The sequence below is a fragment of the Scophthalmus maximus genome, chromosome 12 (assembly GCF_022379125.1).
Source record: "Scophthalmus maximus strain ysfricsl-2021 chromosome 12, ASM2237912v1, whole genome shotgun sequence".
In the NCBI taxonomy this organism is placed as follows: Eukaryota; Metazoa; Chordata; class Actinopteri; order Pleuronectiformes; family Scophthalmidae; genus Scophthalmus; species Scophthalmus maximus.
This window is the reverse complement of record NC_061526.1, coordinates 15033419-15045466: the sequence shown is the minus strand read 5'-3', so window position 1 is coordinate 15045466 and position 12048 is coordinate 15033419. Positions and strand designations below refer to the sequence as shown.

The 12048-nt window shown below is 43.2% G+C and overlaps 1 protein-coding gene across 5 annotated transcripts in view; it reads left to right on the top strand.

Moving 5' to 3' along the window:
• tbc1d22a (TBC1 domain family, member 22a) overlaps nucleotides 1-12048 on the top strand; it is a 95155-nt gene that overhangs the window by 16116 nt on the left and 66991 nt on the right. For all 5 annotated transcript variants that reach the window (XM_035646976.2, XM_035647003.2, XM_035646986.2 and 2 more), the window contains one exon: nucleotides 4319-4389. In XM_035646976.2, coding sequence (XP_035502869.1) covers nucleotides 4319-4389 — 71 coding nt within the window. The remainder of the gene's footprint in view (nucleotides 1-4318; nucleotides 4390-12048) is intronic.

Sequence of the window (12048 nt, the reverse complement as noted above, 5' to 3'; positions counted from 1 at the left end):
TACAGGTGTTTCTTCCGTGCCAGCGAGGAAAATAGCTTCCTCCGGGCCGGTCCCCCGAGGCGTGCGCCTACCAGCATGTTAAACATCCCTGAATCTGATCGCACTAATTCCAATGCATATGTATAAAAATGTGATATTTTACCGGTCCCAATGGGGAAGTTGTGCTTTCTCTTGTACCCGCCCGCACTTCGATATGTGTTCTTTAAAATGATTAAATGGTTGCCTGTAGGGTGAATTAGCTGTAAGTAGGAGTTTTTGCTTTAATGAGTTGCTGCTGCATTGTTTGCATAAGAGCCCTGCAAAAGGGAGTGTCTTTACAATTTCAATTAGCAGAGTTTATTTTTGTACAGATTACTTTTTGTACGGGAACGACATGTTTGTCAGCTAGAAATGGCTTGTTTGCACTGACGGGCACAGCTAGTGGTACGTCACCTGCAGGACAGTTGCAGTTTTTATTCACCCGTGAATAAAGGTACCTGTTGAGCAAAAAAAACAGAACAACAGATTAATTTTCAAAATTTCACAGAATGCCTCTAAATTTATTCCAGCGGAGCTGGGGCTCGACTGTCTCATTCATAATGCACAAAAGATGCCCCGGAGAGTCAGATATGTTTTTCTGAGAGATGATCCGGCCTCACACTAATGAAACGACATCTGCAATTTAGCCTGTATATCAACTATCTGTCTCTGCCCACTGTGGGAAATTTCTGAGGAATTAGAGCTCAGATGAGAGCGGCTGCAAACTGCAGTAAGCTTTTAGCAAATAGGGGAATAGACACATTCCCTATGAGAGTGTATTTGCATTAGAATAAAGCATCACAGAATCTATTTCAAAGATGGATTATGGATTATTTGTTTCCATGCGCAGATCTCTCCTCAAAGCAGCCCTTTTAGCCCGGGACTAAGTAAAATATTTGAAACTGGAAGAATATGACGAACATTCATCCCAGACATTTTTCCCATTGTCCTTTCATGTACTGCACCGGTGCAGAGCATCACTACTCTGCCAGTCGAGCTGCAGGTCTATAAGTCATCCAGGCTCACGTTGAGGTAACTGTGATTTGGATTCCGCAGCAGTCCGGCTCTCTCTGCAGAGGAGCGTTAGGAATACGGCGAGGGAGCAAAGGCTGTGTCTGCGCTTTTCTGTATTTGATGTATGGGCACATCTGCTTCTGCTGGCCACACGGTGCCAAGTAAATATTTGCTCCTTTGCCCTTTTCCACACATTTATACATGCCCACACACAGGCCTCTACAATGAACACATTCCTCCTTTCCACACCACCTTTCCTGCCAAATCTTTGACCAGAGGGGATTTGGGCTTTCTGGAGATCAACGCAGCATCGTGATGGGACCATTAGCCAAGTTGTGCTCCACGCCCTTTCACCCCCTCCTCTCTGTACCCCCTTCGGTGAGATTAATGCCAGGTGGGGGGATATATAACATAGTTTAATTAAGCCCGAGTCCACAAGATTCATGGAGTCATTTCTTTTTCCGACAGCGCAAATGAAGGTTCAAAGGGTGCAAGGCACGAGGAGAGGCACCAGTGACTAGCTGTTAGGGCTGTAATGAATGTACAGGTGCACATGGGATAACGATTTCACGCTTATAGACTTAAATGAACTTCACATAACTGCACCGCAGCTGCCTCCACTCTACATGTGTAAAAGGCAGATGTCCGTGCGACTGGCCTAATGGTTCATTCATGAATTCCTCTTTCATGAGCCCTCAGAACAGGCAGCGATTCTAGCGCAGAGACGAGACCACAGTGGTTTGTCCGCTGTGGCAGCAGTATTGTTTTATACCATATCAGTAACAAAGGGTTTTTAATGATAACAAGTTTTTCCAGATAAAAGGGAAACTATCAGTAAATTAAATGCTGGCTTATTCAGGGGCCGCTTCCTTCGGAGGATGAGGTCAATGCAGACCACTAAGGCCGAACAGAAACAGGACTGTGTGGTCTGCGGAAGATTTCCTATTTGCCTTCACCGGTTTGTTTTTTTTGCCCTGGCGGCTGTTGCCAAGCAACGGAGCTGCAGTTACCCACGGTATGAGAAAGTTCGTCTCCGGCGTGCAATGAATCCTGGGAAAGGTTGGGCCGGAGAAGGATCCACCCCTTGGAGCCTCTGAAGGAGGACAGAGCTAAGATCTCGCACCTACGTTACCCACAATGCAACTCAACCCTGGACAGTTCGGTCCTCGGGATGCTAGCCTCAAGAACAAATGAGTGGACTGCAGAGGTCTAACCTCTAGGATCTCCACACCCTCAGATTTCCATGCACTGCCCTCCATCTGTCGTAGTCAGACAGAGAATCCGCGGTAAAACCTGAGGCACTTTTTGCGTTGCAATTTTATTGGCTGTGTCATGTCTGAATGATTTTTTTTTTTTTAATCTTTGTTTTAAATGCAACTTGCTGCTGCACACTATCCCTGGGGGTAATCGAAACCTTCCCATACGATGTGGGCCTCTGACAGCCTCCGGACCAACAGAGCCACGCTGTGCACTAGATCACTGTATTGAATTTCTATATAATTAAAGTCACTGGGGACAAGGTAAGAGGGAACTTTTAAGTGGAAGATGCACAGGGACTATAGGGAATAAATAGCTACTCCCATCAGTTGAACAAGCTCTAATGCGTTTCACTCAATTTGGCCAATGGACTTAGCCCATTGCAGTTTGGGTGATTGCTATTTCCTATTCTGCTATCTGTCACTGACTCTCCATTGCATTTGCCTTGAAGAACAAGCAAGGCAGAGTAATTTGGCAGCGCTAATCAATACTGTTCAGTCTGTTCGAAGGGCTTATCAATTTCCGTCCAGTGCCTTGAATAAGAGTCGAAGAATTTGGCTCATTCATTAGGTACATTTGTTTCTTTTTTTTGTATTTGTCCCCCCCTCAGAGAAGTATGTTAGGAAAGCGCCATTTCACTTGCACTGAGATCAATTTCCCCCTCTTCCTTTCACTCTTGGAATGCAGGTAAAACAGTGGAAGTGCAATTACAAGTGAAGAGATTTCCTGTTTTTTCACGTTGGTCTTGTCTTATCGAATGCTAATGGGGAGGTTTGTGCACTTGCGGGGGCCAGAGAGGGAAGAGGGAGACCTATCTGTGAATAATGTATGAGAGAATGTAAGTGAGAAGAACTCATCCAGGAACCTCCTGCTCCTAAATAAAACAAAGTAATTTTCAATATCCCAACCTACCCGGTAAAAAGGTACCCAAGGTCACTCGGGGAACAATGCACGATGATCTGAAATGTGTAACTTGGCTATTACGTCACAGCCCCCAACAAGGTCCGTAGTACTGGGTGGAGACATTACAAGCAAGGCAGTAACACAAAACAATAGCTTTTGGTTCTATTTATGAACATAGATCTCTTGAGATCCTTTCCCCCCTCATCGTAGTCCGGTTATTACGTCTGATTCACTGGAAATGGGATGAAACTGAAGACACCGGTTTGCTAAATAACGCAAGACAAAGCATTTTCTCTTGGCACTGATTATCCCTACACCGACCCGTCCTCTCCCACTGTGTGTGTGTGTGTGTGTGTGTGTGTGTGTGTGTGTGTGTGTGTGTGTGTGTGTGTGTGTGTGTGTGTGTGTGTGTGTGTGTGTGTGTGTGTGTGTGTGTGTGTGTGTGTGTGTGTGTGTGTGTGTGTGTGTGTGTGTGTGTGTGTGTGTGTGTGTGTGTGTGTTAGAGAGAGCGATGGGTATGGTCCCGATAGCGCCGAACATTAAGCCATATTTCCTGGGTCTTCAAAGACCCAAAGGGAACGTCGCTCTGCCAATTTAAAACTTCAATTTGCACCTCTCCGTCAGATTTATTTTACATCACAGCCCACAGGCTTTCCCACTCAGTCTGAGGAGACTAGTCAATAGTCCACTTCTACCCCATCACATAATTTCAGTCAGGGGAAAGGCGGACGGACGGACGGACAGGAAGGGAAACTTAGATAGTGAAGATCCGGCTTAACGACTGGCAGTGCTGGATGTAATGTTGATTCAGCTGCTCACTTATCTGATAATGGTTTAAAACTGTTTTATTGGGATAATTCCGTGTCCTCGGAAATGGATTTCCTGTCATCGCTGGGGAGTCCGTATTTGTTTTTTCTCATTGGTCCCTGCTGAAAACAAGGTGTATGTTTTATAAAAAAAAGCAAACTGTTATATATATATATATATATTATATTCATACTGAAATAGCTCTTTAGTAGTTAATACAAGCAGTAAACACAAAATGACCTCCTTTAAACATTATTTATTACTTTTTAAAAACCCTGTACGCTTTCTTTTTTTTAATCATCATATTGCATTTTTGCAGAAGAGCTACGGAAACTCAGCTGGTCTGGAATCCCAAGACAGGTCCGACCGATCACGTGGAAACTCCTCTCCGTAAGTTTTGTGCACACAGTCCACACAACATGCGAACGAATCCGGTGGATATAAACCGTACCTTCAATCACCAACACGGGGAAACAATCACTTATTTGTGTAAAATGTACAACCACTCTCAAAACACTTTGGATACAAAAGCACTCCAAGACAAAAATAAACAATGTAACCTCATACATAAACCCAAAAGGGAAAACGCAGATTAATCAAACACACACAAACACACACACACACACACACACACACACACACACACACACACACACACACACACACACACACACACACACACACACACACACACAGAGATAAAATCGCACAAATAATAAACACATAACAAATGATCCTCAGCACACACACACACACATGCACGCGCACACACAAAGTTGCCGTCATGTTCTATCGCCGTACCCCCTCCCCCTTTTTTGATTTATGAAGACTGGTAACAGTCCTCCTTTTCTTTTTTTTCAAACTTCAATAGGGGAAAATTAATTGCGAGGCACAAATAATTTATTCATGAGAGGCTCAGTGTGTTTACTCATTAAGCTATTGTTGAGGTATACAGCTCCTAGTCTGCAGAGAGAAGACTGGCTTTTTGAGCACCATGACTCTACCATTAATTACCGCACAATAGCTAATGTGCCGCAGAAAAGATGTCATTAAAGGTTTGTGTGTGTTTGTGTATCTGTGTGCGTGTTTTTCTTTTTATGGTGGTAGGTTACCTACTGGGTGCTTTAACCATTAACGACTGCTTTGTTTAGTGCCGAAGTGAAGGCTCAAAGGGCCGTGTGAAGTTGCGAAGCGCTGGCCACAGTGTAGGCAGCCAGTGCCCAGGGGAGGAGAGGGGAGGGGCACCTCGCTAATTTGTTTTGTGTATCTGTGTTCGTCTGGGCGTTTTGTCTTTTCTGTATTTGACTGTAATCCCATGAATGTTTACGTGCATGTGTGGGTGGCCATAGTGTGTATATATGCATTCGTTTACATGTGGTCTGTACCACGTCTGTACGGTCTGTACGTATGCAAAGAGAACACTGCTGTGAACTTTTTGGGGGATAGCAAAACCCAGCCGTGGCCTGTGGACCAGCTGGACCGCCTCTGCTTCCCTGCAGAGAAATAAAGATGGAGGCATGAGGAAGGGACTGTGTGGAGGGCAAAGATGCAAACAAAACCAGAAAAAACAACAACCCCAGAACGCATTAAAACCAGTTGTATGATACTGTTAAAAAAAAAAAACGAGTGTGAAATATAAGAATGATCCTTCTTAGATAAGTTCTTCCTCCGCCGCTAATCAAATCATTTCCTTGAGGAATAGCTTGACATTTTGGGAAAGACAAGCAGACCTTGAGGGGGGCTGACGGTCGGGTTTGGGAACTTTAGAGAAGATCCAGACGAGCTGTAAACTAAGCCAAGGCAAGTAAGTGCATTTGGTAAAATGTCAAACAGTTTCTTCGTAGCTGTGCTTCACCTAAAGACTTTGAGTGTAAAATATTCACCCTATGTGGTATTGAAAGTCTGAAATTTTTCTTGGTGCACCCTGCAGAAACCCCGTGTTTTGCCCAGGTTATCTCACACCATCTCTTTATCGCCTTCTTTAAGCTCTGAAGCCCTGATGCTTCTAAAGAAAAAATATATCCCTTCAGTATAGGAGACTCAAATATTTGTTTTTCAACTTCTTCTTCGTTTTAAACCAGGCTGGTTCTTGATCTCTCCACATTTGTCACCCCAAGCTCAGATGCAGCATTACCGACAATAACTCATCTTCACAGAGGACATCACTCTAAATATTAGGAGCTATTTTGACCACGCGGGCCCCAGATCCATTGCTGAAGTAATCTCCGCCAACACAGCGGCGAGCATTTCAATAGATGGGGGAGTCGAGTGCAGCATGAATTTATCCCGGGGTTCAATCCAAAGTGAAAAGTGGGAATGGTGTCAGGAGCGCTCATATCTCCTGAAGTTTCATAACACTCGACTGCCTTTTCTGTCCTGTGTGTGGTATGACCCAGTGGAGAAATAGATAGGAGGGATCGGGCTCCGAAAATCTATTCTCCGTCTTGCACGCGCACGCCCACACGCACGCCCACACGCACGCCCACACGCACGCCCACACGCACGCCCACACACACACACACACACACTCACACTCACACACACACACTGAGACTCATAGCCCATGCTTTATTCCATATCCTTGGCAGAGGCACCTAATAAAACTTCACTTCAGTGGTGTCCCTTGTGCCCTTCTCCTGCTCACCAGTGTGCACCAACTTATTTGATTTTTTTTTTTCCCAGCCACGCTCTGCCTTACCTGACAAAGTCGAGAAAACAAGTTCTGCCACTGTGGCCGGAGCTCGGTAACGTTCTCCCAGCCGCCGTCATTCGCCGCCACGTCGCGGAAAGCCTCCGCTCTCATTAGCCCGTGTGGAAATGAAAAGTTAACGTTTTAGCCTGACTGGATCGCTCCCTGTACCACCTTTTGTTTTTTATTTTTTATTATTTTTCCCAGCCCCAGGAACACATCCGCTTTGAACCTCCTGTTATTTGAGAAATAATACCGTCTTATTTAATTTGTTTAAAGAGCACTCGGTGTCCAAGCCTAAAGGAGAAAAGAGGGAAATTAAATGGATTTTCTGCTTTGTGAATGAGTGTCAGCCTTTGGCAATATTTACATTTGCTAATGGAGTGTGGCTGTTAAATGTGAAGTAGTGGGAGAGGAGAAAACTAACTGGCTGTGGAAATATTGATAAGGCTTAAGGGTCATACGAGATGTATCAAACGGCGGCGGCGAGCGGGGACAGATTTAGCGATTATTATGTTAAACTGTTACCTTACAACAGCACACATAATTTCTAACGCCCCGAGAGAAAAGAAACATTGAGAATTATTTTCTTTTTTTCATTTGAGGCAGACTTTGTGCTCAACATCCACACGTGTATCAGCACTGTTAACAGGCGCCTCGCAAAGTCGCTGGAACATTTTGTTCTATTTCAGTTTATACACGCCTTTCTACCGCGGTTCACGAGAAGTGCAGCTCCGCCGTCACCTCAATATTAAAGACATTACCAAATAGCTTCTTTTTTGTGTGCGTATCAACAGATCAAGGACCAGAAAAGTTGAAAGATGTTGCCTTTGTGTACCTGCATCCTTGGCTTGTACATCTGTAGGGAAATTCACTCTCTGCATTTGAGCTATGAAGCACAATCTGTAATAGTGAGGATGAGTGAAATGCAGCACTGCCCATGCTTCACAATGCCGGATGTCTTTTGGATTATACTACATTTTAAAGGATGCTTTTATTATGAACAAAATCTGAATAGACTCGACAAAGGGTAATGTAAGGTGCGTATAAACATACTCACTTCTGAAAGTTTGTGAATTTTAATTGTATTTCACAGCAACATTTTGCTTTGAGGGGCTTTAAACGCTGAATTGCTCAACTTCTGAGTGTGTACTAATATTAACTATCTTCTATTTAAGTTGTAAGAGATTAAATTTGGCTCAGTGACACTGAAGGCCTGGCAATGCAATGTTTTTACATATTTTAGTTTTCCTTTAATCCAGTTCACATCACACGATCTTTCAAAGCACAAGACCAATCAGACATCGACATGATCCTTACACCTGATTGGCTGGACAAGTCCTACCCCGCTGTTGTTTCTCTCAAACGTTCCACCGAGATAAGCCTCCAAATAGTTTTGTATCGTGCTTCATTTTTTATATGTAACATTTTTATCGCACATTTTTATTTGTTTCCAAACAAATCAAAGCTAAGCTCGTCACATTTTAAAAGGAAGCAAAGTTCTGTCCCGTAGCGGGACAGTTTGTTTTTAGTCTACTCTTCCAGGATGATGTGTCCCTGCTAAGTGGAAATCAATTTAGACTGTGAGGGGAGGAACGAAGAAGTAGAAGAAGAAGAAGAAAAAAAACTATTTCATTTAAATTCCCTGAATGGATTCCCCAAGCATATTTCTCCTGGTTTCCTTTTTTTTTTTTTTTTTTTTTTTTTTTTTACAGAAAGTTTACTGATGTGGAGGATCCATTAGAGGGATGGATGGATTGAGTAGCAGATTGTAGCAAGGGAGAATATGAACTTCGTGTAGACTGATAAACAGAAGCGGCGCTGACGCCCTATGCAGTACCCCCCACACACACAACTCAGAGCTTTTAGCCCTTCCATCTCTCCGCTTTCCTCTTAATCTCCACTCACCCTTTTTAAACCAGTCGACCACAAATGAAATTAAATGAGTCGCTCAAGTTCTCGGATGAGTGCACTGGCATCTTTGGCACTTGGAAGCATTTTACTGCGAGATTAGATGAATTCTGTGTGGGTTAAAAAAACAAACGAAAAAAAGAAAGACAAGCTACTTGTTCTGTTTGCATGCTTTTCCTTCAACTCAGTTACACTTGAAACATGAAAAACCATGGAAATATGGAAAATATTTTTTATCTGAGAAAGCAATGACAAATTACACATTATAAAAACACTAATAATTGCTTTTTTTTCAAAACAGTTACAGTGCAAAACAGTGGTTAACAGTAAAAAGGGAATGCTGCGGTTCACAGCTTCTGACAAGTTGAGATTTTGGATCTGTTAGATCGGAGCTTGCGGAGGATCTCAAGCAGTGATCAGCTTTATGGGGAATTAGCAGATCTCAGATATGAACAGTTGGCTTCCGACTCCTCAAAGGCTATAAAAGACGAGCAGAAAAAAATCTGAAAATCAATTCTGAATCTCGCAGGTAACCACTGATGTACAGCGAGGCTGGTGGTTTGTTGTTGTAGAACAAAGCCTGGCGGTGTTGGCTTTAGTCTTTGGATGTTTCACCCCTGCTCACACCACAATAAAGTTCATTGCACATATTACTCTCTTTTATTTTATAACATTATTGGATAAGGCACCCAGACTACAGGAGAGATTGTTAAAGGACGAGTGCTGCGACCAAAAGGTGTAATTATACCTCGTCCTTCAACCGCAAAACATTTTTTGCCGCATTGTCACTGATGCCAAGGGCGAAATGCAGACTGACATTTCTAAAAAAAAGTTTATTTTTGTTTATAAAAGAAATTAAAGGCATTTTCTAACATCTTGGATAAAAATGGCAGCTTAGAAATGAGGCTTCATTCCTTAGAATAAAGGGATGAAGGAGCTGGCTTCTTCAAGAGGAGGTGAACTGGCAGAACAGAGAAGTCACTAACAACTGAAATATCGGAAAGCATCCACCCGAAATACTGCTTTTTAAAGGTCAAGTGTGAATTCATCCTGAAGGGCAGGAGGCCGATGTGTTAATATTCTGAGGCATATCTCTCTGACAAATCTCCGCTATTTTATTTCAGAAGTAAAAGAGAAATTCTTCAAATCTCTCATCTCCCAAAGTCGTATGATGAGTGATTTGAACTAGTAATAAAGTGACAGTTTGCATCCTCTTGAAACTCCTCAAATCTGTGTTTGTGTGAATGCTCATTTCCTATTGAGCAGTAATGCAGCGTCAGTGTGATTGACACATACACTCACACACACACAGACACACACACATACACACACATACACACACACACACACACACACACACACACACACACACACACACACACGTACACACGTGAACCGTCTGGCTGAGTGGCAGACGTTGAGAGGAGGTGAGGCAGCAGGTGTCGATGAGTAGTACGGAGGAGTCGGCCTCCCTCTGAGTCTTGTGGTTGTGGAAGGATTTTTTCCGTTTGAGTTTTTCCAGTCAGTGGCTGAAACCTACAGATCAAGTGACCCTCTGCTGACAGAATGAGAAATGTGATGTTGTGTGTTTGGATGTTTTGATGATGTACAGTTTGTACAGCATGTGTGATTGTCAATGTGTGTACTCTCCAGCCCCCCCCCCCCCCCAGAAAATAGTTTGTGTTTTTCAGTCATTCCTGGTAGCGTGTAAGCGGTAGCCCGCTTCCAAGAACAACAGACAGTAGAGTCGTAACAAAGACAAAAAACGCAAACGACAAACACTCACACAGACACGGAGTACACACCGTCAGCCTTTTAAGGCCCATTATGTTTTCCAGAGTTTCGCTTCTATGGGCGGAAAAAACTGTCTCCGTTGGTCGCAGGTAGACGGGTTTGTTTTGATGAGGATTTTTTACTGAAGCTGGTCCAAAAACAGAGATGTGTCTGAAAAGCAGCCAAATCTACTCTAAGAAAAAAAAAAATGCTTGGTTTAAATTGTGAGTGATGGCAAATAATTGGAGCATTTGTTTTCTGCTGTGCCTAAAAATTTACATGCGACTTGGTGTAAGATTTAAGCAGGGTAATTTAAATGGGGCAAGTAACCTACCTCCCCACACACCTTCCAGAGATCCAGTTTTTTTTTTTGTCTGACTACTCTCCAACTTTCTGAAACCAGTAATCTGACATTCACGTCAACTTTCGTGCGAAAAAAGACGTCAGAATAGAGCCAAAGATTCAACTTCTCTCTCTCTCTAGTTCCTGTGTTTTCATTTGTGACACGTCTGGAAATATATGATGCTAAACACATTTTTAATCAATATTATACCTCCCTGTTCTCCAAGCCAGTGCATTGAAATCATCAACAGCAACAAAGAGAGAGAGATAAGCTTTCTGTTAAATCGCTTGCCGCCCCTTTAAGACATTGTAAACCATGTCACAGCAACATGAAGGACGGTTTCATGGGAACAGCGAGACAATCCGGCTTTTTTGACACGGGGACAAGTTTTCAGGGCCCGCAGTCGTGTTTGAGTTGAGTTTTTTAAGATCTTAACTTAGTGAATATTTCAGAGCCCCCGCTCGCTCCCAACTATGCCTTTTAATAGACCTTAGATTTGTTGTTCAGTCTGGAGTAGACTTTCTCCTCATTGCATAAGCCTGACCGCACAAGGAGGATACACACGCTTTCACAAATGTGTGCTCGCACGCTCGCACGCACGCACGCACACACAGAGGGAGAAAGAAAGGTGCCTCCCCAGAGATGCAGAAAGCATTTGGTTAAACAGCAAAAGTTTTATTTCACAAAGTGAGGTGTGTCACATCTGTGGACTGCGTAATCCCATGGCGACGGTGCTGTTCGGTTTCCGATCGGACGTACTCCAAACAAGTCGAGCACTTAGAACAAGAGTTTTGAAACAAAGGCTCATTAAATCTTTTATACCGACAGCAGATAAACAAGCTCGAGACAGACAACAGGAAATAAACACCATGTGGTTTCTGAAAAGACGGTTCGACTGAGTATCTATAGAACCTCGATTAACGAGTCCCATGTGGAACCCACTTGAATGCATTCAGTGTTTGTCAAAAACACACCGGTGTGTTGAGCCTGTGCGGCTAATTCATAGGCGTGACAAACGTTTATGGTTCATTTCAGACGCTTTGAAATACGTTTGCTTGGTTGTAAGTTAAACATTTCAGGCAAATGATAAAGCATATGTAGATTTATTACAGGAATAGTTAAACAATTTGCAAAGTAAGGCTTATTTCCTTTCTTGTCGACAGCTATGTGTCGACTCCAGGGAAGTCTCTGGTCCTGGCGAAGAAAGAGTCCAGCAGATAACTCCCCCTTCAAACCAGATAATATTGTTGTTTTTTATTTGTAAGTGCTTATACGGATTCAAAAAAATAAATAAAAAGTGGGGCTGGAGCTTCATATTTAGCAAACCTACGAC